This window comes from Mastacembelus armatus, chromosome 23 (assembly GCF_900324485.2).
Source record: "Mastacembelus armatus chromosome 23, fMasArm1.2, whole genome shotgun sequence".
Classification (NCBI taxonomy): Eukaryota; Metazoa; Chordata; class Actinopteri; order Synbranchiformes; family Mastacembelidae; genus Mastacembelus; species Mastacembelus armatus.
The window spans coordinates 11,646,722-11,667,915 of record NC_046655.1 but is presented as its reverse complement, the minus strand read 5'-3'; the positions used below and the strand labels follow the sequence as shown (position 1 = coordinate 11,667,915).

The 21,194-nt window shown below is 38.4% G+C and overlaps 1 protein-coding gene across 3 annotated transcripts in view; it reads left to right on the top strand.

Annotated features, from left to right (window-relative positions):
• anks1b (ankyrin repeat and sterile alpha motif domain containing 1B) overlaps positions 1 to 21,194 on the top strand; it is a 157,750-nt gene that overhangs the window by 22,518 nt on the left and 114,038 nt on the right. For all 3 annotated transcript variants that reach the window (XM_026326486.2, XM_026326487.2, XM_026326485.2), the window contains one exon: positions 18,877 to 18,957. In XM_026326486.2, coding sequence (XP_026182271.1) covers positions 18,877 to 18,957 — 81 coding nt within the window. The remainder of the gene's footprint in view (positions 1 to 18,876; positions 18,958 to 21,194) is intronic.

Sequence of the window (21,194 nt, the reverse complement as noted above, 5' to 3'; positions counted from 1 at the left end):
GGTGTGTTCGTGCTCTGATGGGATGGGAAGTGTATTCAGAACTTTTCCAAATATCCAAATATCTCAACCACTAGTGGACAAATTGCTGTGAAATGTTGTAATAACTCAATAGGAGAAGCAGTATGGAATGATGATGGAATGATGGATGAAATGATGTAATGAAAGGATAAGGCATAGAAAGACCAAAGCCAGCATTCCTTCTAAAATAGGCCATGAGTATATTGTTTATTTTAAAAGGCTAAATAATTTTCCCAAAAAATCAGGGCACAGTAGTTTTTAGGAAGCATTCCTGAAACAGGAGTAATATCAGAATGTTATGGGGTCCATTTTCAGCAGCAGTTTAATATATTTTGTGCTATAGTAAGTATGTTGTGCAGCAGGGCGGTGGATGTGAGCTTGTGTACAGTATATGATTATTGTAATGAAGTCATATGTCATCCAATGGGACAGTGTGGCTCATTGTGTTTTTAATAGTTTGGGGGGCACCAGTAAAGCTCTGAGGCAAAGAGGAAAAGGGTACAGTATAGCAGGCTGTGGGAACACATAATAGAGAATATTGCAGTCTTATCCATACATTATCTATACCCACTTATTCCTATTTAGGGTCACAGGGATCTGCTGGAGCCTCCCAGCTCTCTTTGGGCAAAAAGCAGGGGTACACCCTGGACAGGTCGGTAGTGCAGACTTATCCTTTAATGCTTATTTATGAGCTCGACATGCTAAGAGCTGCTTTTATGTTAACATTAGCATGATGGCATACTAGTGTGACCTAGTTTAAAGCTGAAACTGACCAGCTGAGTTTAAGATGCTATGTATAAGTCACATAAAATGATACATTCATTTGATGTGGTAATGATTTGGCCTTAACTTTGGCAGATTTAGATTTAAATATTATTGAAATATTATTATTAATATATAAATATATTATTTCCATAGGGATGTGACATTAGCAAAGATTTGTCTCCATTTTCACCAATCCAGCAGTTTAATTTTCTGATTTGTAGTCATCTTTCCTGTGTTTTCCTGTGCGTGAATATTTATAAATTCACAGATATTCACTTTTTACAGCAACCAGGTGTTGAATTACATAAGACTACCTGGTTGACATGTTTTGTTGTCCATTGGTTATGTTATGTAGCTTGAAGCTGTAAAGCTCAACCTTGCAAACTCTTTCTCTAACACACGTCAATGCACCCACTCGCATTCAACCAGTGCAGCACATTCCACATTTCCATCCTCTATTACTTTATACTGTAAGTCAAGAGGAATCCAGCACAGGCTCTAGAGGTCTCCCAGTAGAGCCATGTGCTGCAGATGGACATGTATCATATGATATTGAGAATGCTCCCATACCACACAGGCCTTCCTTTAACCGGACACACAGATGAGGGTTTGTCTGGTTCAGTGCCAAATTATGCTGAGCTGTTAATACACTCAGTCTGCAGGTTTTGACTCAGCATGTGCCTTAAATCCCAACACGGACATGTTTATTTCATCAGAAGTGGATGAAGTGGAAGAGCCGCTGCATTGCACGCTCTCGCCAATTCTCAAAACAATTACACACTGACTCAACATTTGATCTAGTGGCCCGCTAGTCCAGATGCTTAAACATTTTGGCTTAGTGCCTGTGCTATTTACTGTAATTGAGATTTAAGATGCTATAAAGATGCAATAAAATCTGATTATTATGTGCTGAGCCGCAGTCTCTCAAACACACACAGCCAGGAGGTAAACAGTTAGAAACTAGATGACAACAATCAATAAAGCTAAAATTCAGGTGCAAATAAAATTAGAGAAATACAACTTACAGGCCTGATATACTCAGTTTCTTTCTAGTGTCTCTTTTTCAAATACTTTAAGAAACTCTGACTAATGTGTAACATAATCACTATCTTTGTTTTCTTTTTCAATTTCTGTTACTGGAAGCATATTTATCAGCTGTCTTCACCATGAGATAACCCTGTTTTCTGTGAACTGCATTATATCTATGTCGTCCTGGTGAAAGAAACAGAACAGCTCTTTATTACACACAATTAAAGGAGTGAAAATTACTGCAGCTTTGATTTTTTTGGACAATTCCGCTAAACCACTTTTCTATTTAAAGCCTCACTGTTAAAAGTCTTGCTTCCTGTGACATCTGTGTTAAGGTTGGGTACATATTGTGGTTATAGCAAATAGAGTTAGGAAATTGAAAACACTTCGATTTCTGTATGGGTAATTTGACATTTTGGGAAATATTTATTTCTTGCCAAGAGTAAAATAAAAGATCAGTACTACTTGTTTGTCCCTGCAATAGCTTAGCTTATCATAAGGCACTGGAGCCCCAACATGCACATAACACTTGGTTAAGATCAGGAAAAAAATGTGCTTACAGTTAATGAAAAGTTAGTGTTAATTGTAATGTAGGTCTGTGATGGGATGGAAACTTCACACCCTCACAGTACTTTCCACACCTCTTCATAAAGGAGACGCCTTTTCTGCATTGGCAATCGTGAAGTGATGAATACTCCAATATGGTTTCGATTCCTCCGCCGCTGAGCTAAGAAATCTGTTAACACATCTCCCCCTGGGTATTTTTTTAGATAGTATACTTTGTAAAAGATAAAAATGTTAAGATAAAGATGATAAAAAAGATAAAAATGTTAAGCCATGATCTTTAAGTAAAGCAGGTTTGTCAGTTTAAGTACTGGCTAAGGTGAATGTTTTCCCTAAACAACAAAATCCTGTTTAGATTCTAAGCTTGCCTTGTCGTTTCAGTTTCCTGTAACTTACCTTTTATTGTTGCTCTATTATGCTGCTGCACCAGAGACAAATATGTAGGTTGCTGGCCTTTCAGTCATTTCATTATCTAATTTATATAAGTCTGACTCATGCTGTTAACCTGAGTCTGACCTGGCTAAACTGAACTGAGACAGTAAACCCAGGTTAGCCAATTTTCAGCCTTGGCAAACCTAATATAACTGTCACAATGTTAGAGTGAGTGTTCTGCTCGCGGACAATCAGCAGCCAAGACTGTCATTGATTATGTATAGGTGTATCTGGCTTAGCTGTGCTACATCAATCACTATTATGGATCCATAGATTTAAACTATGCAAGTGACTACTCTGAAACCCCTAGAGAAGGCACAAATCCTCACTCTTACTCTTATTGCCAGTTTATCCTTTAAAATAAAGCTCAGTATGCTACAAATTCCTCCTTATATGCTTCTGTACTACGTATGAAGTAGATCATACTGTACTAGTACTTTGTAAAGTACAGTACAGAGCTGTCCATGTGTGCATACATTTTTCATGAACCGTACTGTCTGTACTGAGAGGTTTGTAAGCTTGTGTATGCTGCGTCTATCTTTGAGTCAAGCAAGAATACCTTCCCTGGTGTTTCTGTTTCTCTGTTGTTACTTAGATAGCGAGAGACGTGGAAGAATGGAGGAGTGTTGAAGAGCCTGCAGGGGGATATGGTAAACCCAGAGAGAGAGCGATGCTGGGAGGTACATGAGAGGGGAAGTGAGAAAAGGGACATGAAAGCTGCAGATAGAGACATAGGAAGAATCATACATGGAGGGAATCCCTGTGTACAGTAATGTGTAGCTGTGTGTGTGTTTAATCTCCTCTTCTCTCTGAAATGTCATGAAACGGTTTAGACCCGAATGCAAACAACAACATTAAGTTATTGTATAGGATCACAAGTTGCTTATTTATTTTGCACATACTTTATATATATATATCTATACTGTATAATATATTTATATAGGCAGATGAAGAAAGAGTTTACACTGTGGGAGAAATATACCGACACTGGTCATTCATTTTAACATTATGGCCATGGTGTTGTGTGACTTCAGGTTCACTGTATTGTTTGTGTGAAATGTATTTTAGAGGTGTCAGGACTGAATTGATCAAATGTGGCCACCTCTTACTCTTCACTCTAGCTAAATGTATCATCTATTAGCAAGCTAACATTAGCTGTCAGTTAGCCTATGACAGTTATATCTGGCAATAAGCAGGTGTGAATATTAAGTGTCAACTGAGCAGTGCATTAGCAGTGTGGGGCATTCTGTTTCAGTTTAGGGATGTGTAAATCGAGAAAGAGAAAAACTACAGCAAAAGGAAGCTGTGGTAAAACTGTTGTCAATTGTTGTTTCCAAAGTGCCAACTTTGAGCATCAGTATTTAGAGACATGATTCAGACAAAAACATCCAAAAAATGGATTTGGACGTGCAGATATTATGAATTTGAATTAGGCTTTAGCGCTTACATAGTTGGCTAAACACTTTGTGGAGACTCACTGTGGAGGTTCATAAAGTTTAGGTGCTGGAGGCTAGTGTGTTGTAATCCAGGGGTGAAGCGGGGGAGAGCAGGGTCAGAAGGTGGGTGACTCAAATGGACCTTTGTGTGTTGGCATATTTAAGCTAAAATTAGCCCATTTATGTGATTTGCAGAATTCCTACAGGCATAAACACAACCACATGACGAGATGAAGTGTCTCAGCGCGGTGCTGTGAGGCAAAACTAATCAGTGCCAACCACAAGCAGCATTCTACAGACTGATGATTTATTGTGGTTCATTAAGTATCAGGCTTTCCAAAGGTCTTCGCCAACAGTGTTGTGAAGCAAAACAAAATGATGATTATACAGTTTATATCCTTTATAACCCATAATGTAACATACTGTTTAATCATGAATTTACTTCTATGTATAAGACATTGCATTCATTTTGAGCTCCTATGTTACTGTAATGGTTTGGCTCTAATAGGCTATTTATTTATTATAGACCTATAAATGTTACTGAGTAGATGGGTCTAAAGAGCGTAATAGTAGTAAATATTTACTAGTAAATAGTAAATACAAATTTTAAATATTAAACATTACAAATCAAAAAATGCTTGGTTCACCTAACGTTTTCATGTGTCTTGCATTTATCAGATTGATTTTTGAGGTTTTTTTTCCATTTGATTTTTGAAACATCTCTGTATGTTGCTTTTTCTAAGCATGAAGCTAAATATTTGGTTTGGCTAAAAATATGGGTTTTAAATTAATCAGAGACCAAGTGATTAACCCATAATAAAATAGAAAGACATCTATGAGTTCAGTCAGTAAAATCTTGTTATATTATGTTAACACACGTGAATATGTAAAGCCACAGAGAAGTGCACACTGAGCAAACAGTTTTGCAGGGAAGTTGTATAAAGTCAGACAATATGTTACTGTTAATTTAAATAACGCTAACATTAGCTGAGGAAGTGACATGCATGAAGTAACAGCAGGTGCGGTCTTCAGCCCAGCAGTTCCTGTATGTTGATAATTATTCACTGTAGAGATCAGTGTCATATTATAGTTCAGCTTCTTAGTGTTGAACTTACCAATATGGAAGTTTCCCACGCTGCCCTCCTTCTTTTTCCCCTGCTCTAGCTCAAGCCAAGTGGGTATTTCCCACGATGTGGTCGAGCCTCAGTCTGTGTTTGTGCACATGAGAGATGCATGCAAATTGGCAAAATTTGTGTTAAATGTCTTAAACTGAGGCACATAAATGGATGATTTTCACTGTTTGGGCCTGTGTTTGTGGCTGATCTCCTTAAGAGAGTTTTAAAGTCTCTTAACCACAAGAGCACATTTAACACAGTAACAGCCTGCTCTCTTTGGTTCAGAGTGCTTCATAAATACCTTTTAGGCCTCATACACCTCTCCTCTTACCAAGATTTACTGAAGCATGGGGACTGATAATGGCTTAATTCATGGAGTAATATGACCCTCCTCGCCTTCTCTTTGTCTCCACTTCTTTCTTACATAACCGTCTGCTGCCTGTACAGACACACACAATCTCAATGTATGATGTGAGTTTGTGTGTAACTACAGTATTCAAGTCAAGCAGTGCTTTGCTTGTATGCACATTGCTAGACGCACACAGCCCTTTTGTGTGTTTAATACCTGTAGAAATGACCCATTGAGGTTAATAATTTGAGCTTTGGCTGAATAGTGTTTTACAGGATGCAGTTCCCTTCATCTACAGTGACCTTTATGGTCTTGCCTTGCCATGTATTTATAGTATGTGTAAAAAGCACAAAGCTGTTTGCATATATAATAACAGTGTGCTCACACCGTGTGTGCGCTCTGCATCACTGTCTCCGCTTTGCTGAGTTGCGGCTGGCCATAAATTTATATGGTGGTCTGTAATTGGGCCTTGTTTGTCTGCACCTTCTTTCAGAGGCGTCTTTCTCCCCGTAAGTGAGGGGATTTGTAATGACGGAGCAGGCAGGCTGCGTGTTGTGTATGTGTGTTGGAGTGTGTTTATGTGGGTGTGTGAGACTGAGAAGTGATTGTTATGACTGGGCTATGTCCTTGTTTTTCTTTTTAAATGACCCTGCACACTCTAAATTACATCGTGCTTTGTTCCACCATTGTGCCTAAGAGAGGAACCATGGGATTACAAGTAGCTCTGTGTGAATCAGGCCAGAGCTATTTGTTTCTTTCCTACTCACCGTGTCAGTCTCATGCATTTGCAGGTGAAAGTCAGTAAAGTACAGTCTTATTCTGTGGAATAAGACTTATTCAGCCACTAAATCAATGTCTCCCACAGCACACCTGTGGCTCCAAACTCACTGTATCTCACCTCTTTTCCACTGAAAAACTCTGCTCCTTTTATTACCTAAAAGTAGCATCATTCACATGATTTATTATAACTAAACAAAATGGAAAGCATATTTTTTAAACAACATAGTACTCATCATAAAAGTAGTAATAAAACCTAACCTCTGTTGTCGTTTTATTGAATGGAGATTATAGAATTATAGTAATAAAGGATAGAATGAAATAAAATAAAAGACTCCTGATGCTATATTCTGGTAGCAAAGAGTAGCCTAGAGCAGAGTATAGTAAGACTAAAAGCAAAAAAATCACAATAGACCTGCATCATGTACATGTAGCTGTATATTAGGTGATACAGCAGGAGACTTGGTTTTTAGATAATTTGTTTGGCTTGGAAACTGCAAACAGCCTCTGCGCTACCGAGGATGCAGGCTCAAGTACTGAAAGGCGCTGAATGTTTATACACTTTAGGCATAATTGGGCCAAATGAATTGCCTCTCACACGGGATTCTCTCTTTGCAGATCTGTGTTTAACTCAGCCTTTATAGACAAGTGATTCCTTCTTGCTGGAATTTTAAATAGTTTTATATTTTATTCAGTGATTTATTTAGTTCAGTGATTATGTCCGATTTGCCCTCTTGCTTTTTAATATCTGGCTCAAAATACAAGAAGTGCACCTACTTTGTTAAATAGATAACTACAGTGGAATAGGGAGATGATGTGTGTGGGTGTTTATCTGTCTTATATGCAGCGTACGTACTTGCAGCTGTAGGTGTGACAAGGATGCTGTAATCTTAGAAAATCTAGGACAGACGGAGGCGTGGAGACGAGTGAGACTCATGTAGGAGAGGGGGGAAACAAATAATTTTTTTGCTGTACTGGGACAGCCTTCACCCCTCAGGTGCATCATAAGCAGGATGCCACTTACTGTATGTATTCACACACACTTGGCAGGTTTATAGAAGCCGATGGAAAAGCTATTTTGATCTGATAAATCACACGGGTCACAGCGTCTCGTGTTTGAAATGCCTTCTTGTGGCGGGTAATTGCATGCAGCTGTGTGTGAACACAACTTGGCAGGGCATGCGCTGTATGTGTGTGCTCTTTTTGTATGCGTTATTGGCGAGTAGAAGAATAGCAACTAAGATGATAAACAACTTGTGAAAGAGAATGTATAATTTAGCTTAAAGTTAGACAGCAACAGATGCAGAGTTTGAGGGAGTGACCGAGACGGAAACAGGCGGTTAGCAAAAGATGCATTAACATTCAGTATCCACAGGACACAAAGGTATTTACATGGAAATAAGGTTGAAGTAATGAGCTGTCGCAATCAGTGAAGTCGTCAGACTGATGGATGAACAGAGAATGTCTTGGCTGTGGCCTCATGGGAAACTAAAACCCGAGTATGTACTTCTTCTGTGGGTTTTCACTTCAAGTGACATAAACACAAACAGATGAGGTGTCGTATTTTCAAACAGAATAAGAATCTTTGAGTTTAAAGACAAAAACTGATTCCAGATGTTGTGTTATGTTTTTTCACCAATTTGAGGAATTGTTATGATTTGAGCGTTAGCAAATCCTTGATGGCTTCACCATCATACTTCCCGTACAGATGAGAGAGTGGTATTGTTTTTTGCATCTAACTCAGAGCAAAAGTCTAGCTAAAATCTCTAACTGTTCCTTCAAAGACAACATTTGTGCCTTTTGAACTAATATTTAACTTTCACACTTTTGGAGCTACATAGAAAACATGCTGGCGACCCACTGACCTTTAGATGTAGCTATGCACTCATAAACATGTCTCCTCGTATTTTCAGCATTTGTTCCAGTGGTTTACCTGACCAGTCCAAAATCACCATATTTTGGCAATTCTACCTACAATAACACATGCAGCAATGATGCAGGTTTATAATTATCTAAATCTCATGGAGCTATTATCTCCTCACACTCTGGTGCCCTGGCAAGGTGAGAACAAATGCTGACAAATCTGCTCTGACCCCAGCATGCTGGTGTGTGTCTTTCAGTGCCTGCTGAGTTGTGTTTACTTGTGTGCTCCTGTACCAGTAGATGTGTGATCCTGCGGCCTGAGCAGTTTATATGGGATGCGACAGTCATATTACACTAAGCAGGAAAAGAGGAAGACTTGAATGGCATGAGAAGATGCACACAAGCACAGTGCATCTATCAGCCATGTATTAAAAAAAACTCCTTTATAATAAAAACATGTTGAAATAGCGAAGCACAAACAGGTCAGCTGTTTAAGCGCACAGTAGCAGTTGTGGTTAGTTCATCCCAGGACAGATGTTTAACAGCTTGGTTGCCGTGGTGATGTGGTTGTTTTGTTGCCTGTGTCTTTACAGGCTTTTGCAGATGTGAATCAGTGTTAAGTGATTTTTAATGTCTTTAAATAATTATGTTCAAATTATGTTGGTATATAAAAAGTGAAATGTACAGAAATGTACTTTAAATAACTAATAATTTAGTCAAATGTATGTATTCTTAATATTTAACATATACAATATATACACTTTCCTCTATACTTTCAGGTATACATTGTACAAAAAGTGGTAAATAGTCAAAATTGAACATTTTCCTGAAACTTTTTTGAAAATGTGCTGTGTTTTGGATTTTATTACTCAAATTGTACTTCCTGAATTGTATTTTTCTGCTAGTTACACATGAAAGGATTCCACAGCAACACAATACAGATTTTTATATCTCCTGTGAGGGCAGTCGCTCTTTTTACAAATTTGGAGAACAGAGCGAAAGAGAGAGGAACACGGAGAGGTCTCTGGATAAACCAGACCATATATAGCCATGACTCTACCCTGATGCTGAACACACACACAAACAATTCACCTTCACAGGATGGATGCTTTATGGCACAGACGCAGTTTGAAAATGTTAGTGAGTTTAGCACAGACACTGCACTGTAATGTAAATGTTTGGTTTATGCTCAAGCTGAGCTGTTTTTTTGTTCCTCTGAGGGCTGTGCTGAATTAAACGCCTTCCCTGCTTCTCGTCATAATGACTTTCCCACTGATAACGTTTTATCATGATTTCCATTGCGCCTCCATGGCTAATTTCCTCGTGGCAGAGTGGATAATGAAGATGGACTTGGCGTGGCTGTAACTAACCTGATGTGTTGCCAGATATTTAGCCTGAATTGACTTGCAAAATCACTGAGCACCATGTTCTTTATTTTCAAGAAAATAAAACCGCCGTTAAATGCATTTTCCAAGTCTGAAGTGACCTCAGACCTGGAACTGAATTATCATGAACGGAGCAAACGTATAATACAATTCATAGATAGCAGCTTCTGGCCTCAGATATTTTAGAGTCATTGTTGTATCTTGTTCATTCAGAACGAGTTTCTGAAAGGGCAAATAAAGATAAGGAAGCAGAGCTGGTTCAAATCCCCAAACTGAAACAGTGAAATCCAAAAATATCTTAAGAAGAAGAACTGAATTTATTGCTGTCATGATGCTCTTCAGTGGTCAATATGTGATAAACAGCTAGCCTTTGCAATAGAGATGAAATGATTAGTCCAGTATATTGATGATTGATTAATCACTTAATCTTCATTTTTGAAGCATAAATGCCAAACATTAGGTTTTTGCAGCTTTTGGAGTAAGGCACTTGATTTTTTTATATGAACTTTACTACCATTAAAAAAGAGCATGCTTTATTTCCAGTCACAAGAATCAAGACATTTTGAGGGGGGGTTCTCACGAACTTCATTGGAGTTATCCTCAGTATAAACACTCTCTCGCTCCACTCTACAGATTAGTTATAACATTTAGATAGAAATCCAGAGCTGACGTTTCCCGGCCATAATGCTACAGATCTGGACCAAATCAATGCTCAGCCAGAGGGATTTGTGGCTGGATGGTAAAGTGGAGCGCTAAAGCTTTCTGTCACTTACTTACTGTGAGGAGAATTGCCTTAGGAAGACACACATGCAGCTCATACACGCACTTACAGATTGTTTGTAGCTCTCCAGATCGTGACTGATTGGAAAGGCTGCAGAGTAAATCAATAGCGGCAGCAGTGAAGCCGACTGCGTCCATAGCTTCACCTCTGCTTCTCTGTTTGATTAAAGATCGGGGAGGAAATGTCTTCTGCCTCCATCTGTATCTTTCTGCCTGGCCCTGTTGTTGTGTCCACCAGTTTGCTTTGTTTTGTGATTTAAAGAGGTTTTGTCCTGTTTTTTCACGATGCCTCTTTTTTCTTCTATTGCCCTGATGCAGTACATACATTACTGTGATTTTGTGATAAAGAAATAAATAAGACATTTAGCAAAGGAGCAGTTCCCCTTTAGAAAAATAGAAGTTCAGATTTACCAGTTTTTCACATGAGGGTTTGTACCAGGACTTATTTACAGTGTTTAAACAGAAGTTGATTTTGGTAAGGAGTTAGAAATTGAGCCTGGAGGACTCAGTGTGTTGATAGTCATGTAGCTAAGCTCTTGTAAAAAATAAATCCTTTTCTACAGAGGGCACAGGGGTGTTTTCCATATAAAATCACTGCAAACCTTTGCACTTCTAGAGAGATAAACCTTCCAGTGTGATGTGGATTCTGTATGAGTATGAGGAGTCATCTCAGGAGAGTTGAGGGATGTTTCCATCTCTATTTAAGGATGTGGTCTGAGAGACAAACTGCCAAACTGTTTAAGACTTGGAAATAGATGGACTGTTCTGATGAACCTGTGTGTGCTTAAGTGGAAAGTGTATTCAGATGGCCTCAGACAGTGGTATCATCTGGCTGCCTAACCCTTTAACTGTATCTTTTTATTTTTTTCCCTCCTCTTGACTTTGATGTGATAAGAATTTAAGCTTTTCTCTTGCTGAATCTCATTCCTCTTTCACTAACCCACCACACACCTTTCAACATAATGACTCAAAACTTGAGTTCAGAATTCAGGTGCTATTGGGTTTCTATGTACAGTGTTTTCCCCGGATGATGAGTTCTGTATTTTGCATTATATGATTATTGGTTTTTATTTTATTATTATTATTTTTTTTTTTCAAAGAGATATAGAAACGGTGACTTGTATTCTGCAAAAAGTAAGTAATATCATATTAATTTATACTGTCAAAGTTTCATTTTGTATTAAACTCTCCATTAGCATGTAATTGCCCTAGTAAAGTGGATGTATGAACGTGTTCATTGTGCCCACTGTGAGGCAGTGCAATAATAAATGAGTCCACGACAAATGTGGGCATTAGTCTTCTACTCAGAGGGATAACCAGCCCATTTATATGTGCAGCTGTTCCAGCCTCATCATCACACTGACTTGGATCCAACACCTGTATCTGGATGTACTGAAATTTAAATACCCAAAACAACCCTTAAAAAAAGGTTAAAAAACATGACAACATAGATTTACAACATATATGGTCTGACTTTTTTTTTTTTTAATTTGACCTGTTGTGTGTTTCCTGAGTTTCTCCCTAAATCCCAGCGGGGAGTTGTCCACCTATTGATTAGCTGTGTGCTTGTTGTAATTATTGGTGAGGGCATATGAAAAGATTGGGATCAACCTCACTTTCAGTTACTATGCATGCGTGTGCGTGTTTGACCCACTGCCCCTGACATGTTTAGTTGCATGGAAGGTCACTTTGACCCGAAGATAAATTACTTCCTGTGATGCGGTGGTGGCCCTTTGACATATTGAACATGTCAGTCAATGTTTGTTCCTTTTAGGGCTTTTGTCTTTGACAGACTGGCTCCCTGCATATTCACTCATATATAATTTGCATATTGGTTTCTATGCATTTTTACAGCAACAACTACAGTGGGTGGGAGCTAAAGCTTACAGTGTTGTGAAAACTAGCACAGGAAAATTAATTTACTTTTGTTATTTGGGTGAATTTTGAATAAATGTAGGAAGTGAGGAGCCTTCTTTTCTCCACAAATTCAGCCACAGAAGTTCTGAATTTGTCCTAAACTTAAAATCTTAAGTTAAATTTCAGCAAACTACTTGGTGTTTATTATCTTCACATATATGTCTCTCTGAATGTCTCACTGCATTCACTAAAACCGGAAAAAAACTGGAAAATCAGGTTTAGCGTTCTGTGCTACATGTCTCCAGAAAATCTGACAATAGGCTGTTTCACTGACAACTGAAGTTGTATTTTGAGGGTTGTTAAGTGGAATTAACACTGACTTCTGGGAGACATCCAACAGAGGAAGCTTTGCTTATTCAATTTCTTTAGCTGTTTATGTTTTTCAGCAGCAATAGACCTGATTTGCAAATTGGATGGAGTCCCTTTCTGGGGAATAGTGTAACAAAATTGCTAATGAGGAGTTTTGTAGAAGGGAGCTGCTATTTTGCTAAATATGCACGAACATATGAGGCAATCTTACAAGAATGAGTTCAGCATATTAGGGATCTGCCAAAAGCTGAGGAGGATGGGGAGATCACAGACCCAGTAGCTGGGATAGTCTAATATTGATTTGTTTTTGTGTGTGTTGCTAAAAGAAGGATCCTATGTTGATTAATATTCAATTACCCTCTTTCCCCTTAAATATTCAAATGTGTTAGTAATACCAGTTTTATCATCACAACCTTAGTAAGAGCATTTATCTTGACATGCAGCACTGGGACTTCCTTTGATATTTTTCTCTTTTCCCTGCATCAACCATACTATGGATTTACTTGTCACTATAATTGCTGTTATAAATGGAGCACTAGACAGTGACAGGGCTGTGAGGAAAAGGGAGATGGAGAGAGGAGGAAGCACCTCTGTCTGTGAAGCTGGTGCAGGATTGCCTGTTGAGCTGTGTGGGTGTGAAAGGGATTTTCTTTATGATGTCATTGGAGTGTGAGGTGAAAATGAGATTGCTGTCATGTTGGAGGTCACACTTCTGGAAATCCTCAGCCTGTATAATGTGGTGGTGGTGTTTGATTATCAGAAAATATTGGCTCATTCCAAATATATATGTAATATAGGTATATGTTTTTTTTACCTTGTTTTTCCTAATCGAATATCTTTACATTTTAAGGTATTTGCATATTTTTAATATAATTTTTGATATAATAGACTTGGGGACTCAATTAGCATGTGGGTACTAATGAGAGAAGTGATACCTTTGTTGCAAACAAGTCCAAAAAAAGGAACTCCACTGATCTATGATTAAAGATTATTTTGCTGTAAAATCTCTTATTTGGCTCTGCAGGGAGATTTATGAAGTCTAAAAACTCTGACCTTGACGATGTCCATCCATCCATCTATTATCTATACTCGCTTATTCCTATCACAGGGATCTGCTGGAGCCTATCCCAGCTCTCTTTGGGTGAAAGGCAGGGGTCCACCCTGGACAGGTCACCAGTCCATCACAGGGCCACATAGAGACAAACAACCTCACACACTCACACTCACTCCTATGGGCAATTTAGAGTCACCAATCAACCTGACATACATGTTTTTGGACTGTGGGAGGAAACTGGAGTACTTGAACAAAACCCACACAAGCACAGGGAGAACATGCAAACTCTACACAGAAAGGCCCCTGATGGGCTTTCAAAAAGGAACCTGCTTGCTGTGAGGCCACAGTGCTAACCACCAATCCACCGTGCTGCCCTTTGACGATGTCATGAGGGTTATTTCTGACTGGGCTTGATACGACACCAGTCTGTGCGCTAAAGGCACATTTACAACCCGAGCATCCTTTGAACTGACTGGTTTGTCATATAGGAGCATACAAGCTTTGTTGTCTCTGCAGTCTTCTTTGAAGTAGGCACTTTCCCTCTGCTCTCTCCCTCACTGTGTTTGCAGTCCATTCACATGCACATTTACATATATGTGCACAATTTTTGCAGATTATATAGATGTATCAGAAACTGAGAAAGCACAGTGAGAGACAAACAGTGGAGGGACATGAGAGATTTTTTTTTCAGATATGTAATTGGTCTTTTGAGGGTTTCCACACACATTGCATTATAATTGTCACACACACACACACACACACACACACACACACACTTACATAAACCTTATCCATACCTGCACACCTCTTCAAAACATCAGAGGGTAAAGTAGAATATTCATGCCCTAAAGCATCATGGGGGATGAGCTTCCTTTGTGAGAGTCGGGTTTTAAACATCAAAGGATTGCTCAAAAAAGACCTGTATGTGTGTCTGTTTTTTTGTTGTCCTATATGTCATATCAGTTAACGTCTTCTTGCACCACTGCTTTTTAATCAGCAGGTATCTCTTCTGCTTCTCCCTCAGAACAGGATATGAAGCAAGTCCACTTCCTGTCTGATAGTAAACACACCTCACCTCATATTGGTTCCCCTTTTGATTTCCCGTCATGTTATTGCTATTTTTTAAATAAAATTCAACGGTTTAACTTGGTCAGCTTAATTTTCCTACCCACAGAAAAGAAAAAAGTTCCCTTATAAAATGAATCCAGGACTACAAAGGTTTTCCCAATTCCTTCATTCTGTTTCCTTTGAAGACAATGTTGCGTTTGATGTAGCCTGAATGTGGCTGCAATGTGACGCCAGCTTTAATATCCATGGCAGGAACCAGCAGACGATGGCTTTCATTCTGAAATGCTGAATGAGAAGTTTGCATCCTAAATGAGAAATCTTTTACCACTTGAAAGACATTACAGGTGTTTTGTTGAAATAATAAAAATGACACTTCTGAAGAATTACGGACTCATTTTCATGCTAGTGTAGTCCTCATTGTGCTGTAGTAAAGGGATGTAAAGGCAAGATGAAACTGTCAGAGTGTAACTGAAGAAAGGTTCAAACAGAGGGCAGCGTTGCCCACTGGGAGGACTTCCATGATGTTTGACCTCTTTACCTTTTAAGTGCTTGAATATTAAAATAGTTTCTCAACTTTACAAATGGAGGAGAGTCAGTGACAGAAGAAGAGAGACGGGAATGTGATGCAAAAACTTGATGTTGCATGAAGCTGAGAAAAAAAGCACACTGTTAAACAAAAATGTAAATGTGAGGTACACACACATACACAAAGACAAGACAGTTTTTCCAAACAGAGCTTTCCTTCACATTGCTGCAGCTCCTGAGGTTAATTAGGTAGGACGTTGTCTGCATATTTGACTAATCCACCAAGAGTCTGCATTCCTGCCACGGAACCTCTTCTCCATTATCTAATCTCAAGTTGCCTCCTAATTTTATTTGAACACTGATGGATGGCTTTATGCTTTTACTGAGAGCACAGAAAAACAATGAGGAACTGATACGGCACCAAACTGAATTTGGGAACTTAGAGGTGGAACATGGTCGAGCAGAAAAGGACAGCTTTGATAAGAAAAGGGGTCATGTCATGAGGTGATTCACCAAATTAAAGCTGGTTGTTCTCTAGAGTGGGGGTATTTATTTTTCTAAAAGGTACAATCTGATTATGAAACTTTTGATAGTTTAAAGCCACAATGGACACAATAGATTTACAGGTCACAGACTGTTTCACTGTGCAGCAATGAAAATAAAGGCACAACAGAGCAGTAGAAGAATAGCAAAAGACTTTTGTGGGAAAATCAACAATGACTGAGTACAAAGAAAAACAGCAATTGTGAAAGGTAACAATAAACTCACCACTTTGCTACTGACTTTTCTGTCAATATGTTGACAGTGAACAGGTATTTTAAGACTGAGGCTGAATCATACGGTAAATGTGACAGAAATCAGCTCAGAGCTGCAGAGTCGGTCATGATTCTCTGTCACTCTGAACAATCCCTTCCACATTAACCTTAGTGCTTTGAATAATTTGTGGCGTTTAACGTATTTTCCAAATTTATCGTAAAAAGAATTTCTGCTCCTGAAAGTGACCATTCACAAAATGTGTACTAAGTGTTTAAAGCACCAAGTTACACCTACTGTCGGTGTCACTGCAGACACATACGTAACAGCGCGTGCCTCAGCAAATGGAAAGGTGTTGTAAACACAACACCTTGTTCAGCTCTGGCTGTCAGAGTGAGGCTCACGCAGGCTGCAAATAACATTTACACATTCACTCACAAAGTGTCCACATACATTATATTTGTTTGTGTGGGTTTTTATGATGTGACTGCTGGTGCGTTTGTGCGGGTGAGGTGGATTGATTGTCCAGAGCACATGAAAGAGTCTTTGTATGGCAAGTTTTATTGAACTGGTGCACAGATAGGTTGTCTGGAGGTTGTCTTGAAGGTTGTGTTTGCTCAGTGAACAGCAATCAGATATAGAAAACAGCCTGGTGGAGTACATGAACAAATCTGTTTCCAGCCAAGTAGTTTCATACAACTAATGAGGCATTGATTTAGCAATACTCAGCAGAAGTGCAGCATTTTTTATTAATCCAACTTCAATGTTAAAGTTTGTTATAATGTATTAAGCTGAATGTGAGTGATTTAAGTGATTGAAATTACATGATTTATAAAAGCTGCACCAGCTGTCATGAAAGTAGTCAATAAAAATTAAAATTGCTGATAAGAATATTAAATGAAAATAAAGACTCTAAAATCAATGAATATTTTTAATGTTTATAGTATAAATATTATAAAGTACTTTATTTTGTTCTTGTACTTCGTCTGGGTCAGTGCATCCCTAGATGGCAGAAAACATCATAAACTAGTGAAACAACAGTTCCTACACTACATCCCCCAGAAATATCCTGTTGTCCCTCATAAGGTCAGTATTGGCAAATGTTTTTCTTATGTTTATGCACATATATGCATATTTGACAAGAAATGACATCTGAAACTTATCAACAAACACCATTTAATCTTTATAGCGGACGTTTCCGAAGTCAAAGTCCACATTTGCTTGACAGTTGAGTAGAAACTGGCATTCTTTTCTGTCCTCGTTTCTATTTCTGCTTCCATCACATTTTGGCTTCCTGCATTCTGTTGTCTTCCCCTCCCATCATCCTCTGTCAGTCGGCTCTCTTTAACAGCCATCCTGCTGGTTGTATAGGTCAGCACTGAAAGGGGTCGGCAGAGCAGGGCGGTCGATGGAGACACACACACACACACACACACACACACGGACTCACAGTGTGTAGAGATCAGCTGATCCAGTAGAATCAAGCTTGTGCTGTGTATCTGACTGTGCTGTCCTAGCCCCTAACCTTTGTATGTTACATGCTGTATATGTGTGTGTGCTGTGTTCAGGTGCATGTGTGCACTGTATACATGCAGCTTTTTCTGCTTTGGTGTGAGAGATTTATACATTTGTTATTGTTGATTTTGTTTGTTTTTGTGTAAAAATGTAGCTTTATGGACATATTTTTGCAAGTTGAATTAAGGGCACCTGGGTGTGGTTGTTTTACAGTTAATATTTATTCCAGCAATGAATTCAGCAAATGTTCTGTACCTTTTGCTACAGCAGACTTCTTCTATTGATTATTGTACACTGTGTTCTCTATGTGTGTGCATGTGGTCACCCTTTAAAACGACTTATAATTCAGATTGAGTTGGGTATTTGTGTGTATACACCTGCTTTGTAATACAACTGACCTTGATCATTCCTTCAATGAATGTTCTGCTGCTTTCACAACACTTGACAATGTACCAGCAGCTTCAGCTCCAGTCTCTCAGAAAGGGAAAATTCACCTTCATCCAGTTAAAGAGAAAATAAACTTAAACTGCAAAATTTGGAGTTTGGTACAGGATGTATTTCCTTGATTCCCTGAACAAATACAGGTCATGAAATAAAAGATAAATACAATATAAATCATGATGTGCTGATATTTAAGTCTTTATTTTACAGAATGCTTTTATTCCAAAATCAATAAAAGGGAGTGTCTGGGTGAGGGCTGTGGCTACACTATATTTTTTGACAATTAAGTACATTCTAGTGCTATTTAGGAACTGTATTGACTGAATGGAAAGAAAAATGCAATGAGCAATTTCAAATAAAAATGACTGCTATAGCAAAAAAAAAAAAGATCATAATCAAACTCTACTTCATGTGTTTAGAAACAGAGTGCAACAGATCGTATTATAGCCCCTCCTAGAAGTTACTTGATTCAGCTTTTCATCCCAGTTTCTCAGACTGGAATTCAGCTAATTAGTATGTCTCTCTGACATGCTTGGTAGAGTTCATGTGAAAAGAGAGGTCACATAATTAAAGCACAGGGAAAACCCAGGGTTGTATGTGTGGAACTACACACCACACATACAACCCAGCCGCCTTTTACCTATTCAGCACTTTGCATGTTCCACCAGGAGCATGAGTCCCATTGGCTGAGTGTAATTTGTTATTTCCTTAGTCTAAAACAATTAATAAATAAAATGTTATGTCTATAGCGTTAATTCTGATGTATCTGTTTTCTTTCCAGCATGTGGAAGGGCCTGAATGTGAACTGTACAGACAGCTCAGGATACACACCTTTACATCACGCTTCACTCAATGGACACAGGTAAGACAGCAATGAATGTCTATGTGTTTGGGGAATAGTATTTATAAATAGATATTTATCAGAAATCCAAGTGCAGCACAAACAAAAATAAAGAGGCGTGTGCGTTCAAATGTGTGTGTGAGTTAATGAGTGTTCATATTGTAGGAACATTTCATTACTTTTAGTATTGATTTATATTTACACCATTTTTATTTAATAAATCCATCCATCCATCCATCTTCTATACCCGCTTTTTCCTGAAAGCCACCGTCACAAGGATTTGCTGGAGCCTATCCCAGCTCTCTCTCGGGTGAAAGGCAGGGGTACACCCTGGACAGGTCACCAGTTATTTAATAAATTATTCATTAAATTTAAAAAAATGCAAAAATGCAAATCTTTTTTCAAATCAGCAAATTATTGGTGCTTTATTAATTATCTGTGAATCTAGTGAACTGTTTCACATGATGATGAATGCTGAAAATAAAGTGTTTAGTCAGGGAAAATGGTGAAAAACTGTCTGCTGTAAGAGATGCTAGTAGATGGTAGTTGCGGCCTGAGAACGAAACCTAGCAAAATAAAACTGACAGCTAATGTTTGCTAAAACCAGGGGAGTCCTGTCATTTTAGACTGACCTGTAGAGCTAAACCAGTCTGAGTTTTACTATTAATTCTCCAAATAAAAATACAGACCTATTTTATTAACGCTAAGCTAACTTACAGTAGCAACCCCTGCCATAATAGTTTTGTGTTGTTGCAGTATTTGCTGAATTTTCCTAGTAAATATCCTCTTGATGTTTGAATTTCTCAAGAAGTAGTAAGTAAGCTGGTTAGTCCCCACTTAACATAGCAGAAAACAGTTTAGTGCACTGTATGAATGTAGGCGTTGTGAAAACTGGCCCCTGATTTTTAGTCTTCATCACTCATTCACGTTGTCACATTGACACAGTAGAGTGTTTTATTCTGAGATAAAATGAGTTGTTGTAATAGTAAAATAAAATACAACTTTTCTAAGAATTGAATATGTGCATCTTTCTAGTGTCTACATAAAACTATAGCTGCTGTAGTTCACCTGAGCCTCCTGAGAAAACTGTTCCACAGTGTAGATTAAGCCTGACCGCTATCCCAGTTTGGCGGAACTGAAGGATTAGTACTGTGTTTTGGGGGCAATTATGTGGCTTTCCTCCTTCAGATCAACTGGAGAACAGAGGAGGGAGGGAGAGAAAAATGCAGCCTCAGAGTGAAAATTAGGCCGCCAACAAAAAGCTGCAGAGGAGTGATTTAACGCTAAGGTGGGAAAGTAAAAAGAGAACTGGCAATTAAGATATAGGCGGAAGAAACTTGGCAACAAGCAGTGCTGTATTCAGACTGAGCTTGAATTGGTTTTGATATCATTGATATTATGTGCAGATCCAAACAAACTAAAACTTTTCTGGTAATACATGCAGGCTCAATCCAGTCAGCAATAATTTGAATATTTTCATTCTCTGCTTGACACTGAGATCCTCCAGTAAGATACAGCTGTTTAACTGCCAATTATACCTCAGTGAATTATACAGAAATATAATCATTTATTAAAATGAACAGTGCAGTTCCTTAAGCATCTCAGTGCAGCTTTCACCCCTGCTTCTAGGAGGTTGCTTTGCCCTTCTCTCCCCTGTTTCTCCCTTTGGCATTTTGAATGCAAATGAAGCACTTCATCATAAATCTTTAGCCACAGGTGACAACTTCAGCTGGAGGCTTCTCAATATGAATCAGTAACACTGATATTACTACTGAGCAGCAGGTAAATGGACTTCCAGCACAAACGCCAGCTCTGTCATTTGTCATTTTATCTATTTGTCTAATGGAAATTACTTTATTAGTGGGAAACATGGAAACAATTATAATTGCTGAATTCTACATCATTTCTGGTTCAACTCCCTGTTTTATATTCCTTTCAGCCAGGTAGGTATACTGACCATTCACCCACACGTCACTGAAAATCTCATTGACCAGAATGGTTTCACCAGGCTGCATGCTCTTATGATCTAGAAAGTTTTGCTTTGAATATTTTATACTGCTTTTTCAAAAGCGAACATTTGTATGCAAAACAAGACAAGCACATTAAGAGAAAAATAAGAATCCTCTAGGAAATAATTCCAGTGAATTTGTGATTAAAAACAAAAAATGTGTTTTACCCAAATAATATGGTATAAACTCTGAACATCAGAAACACATGCATTATTTAGATTTTTTTTAATAGCTACTTAAGCAAATAGG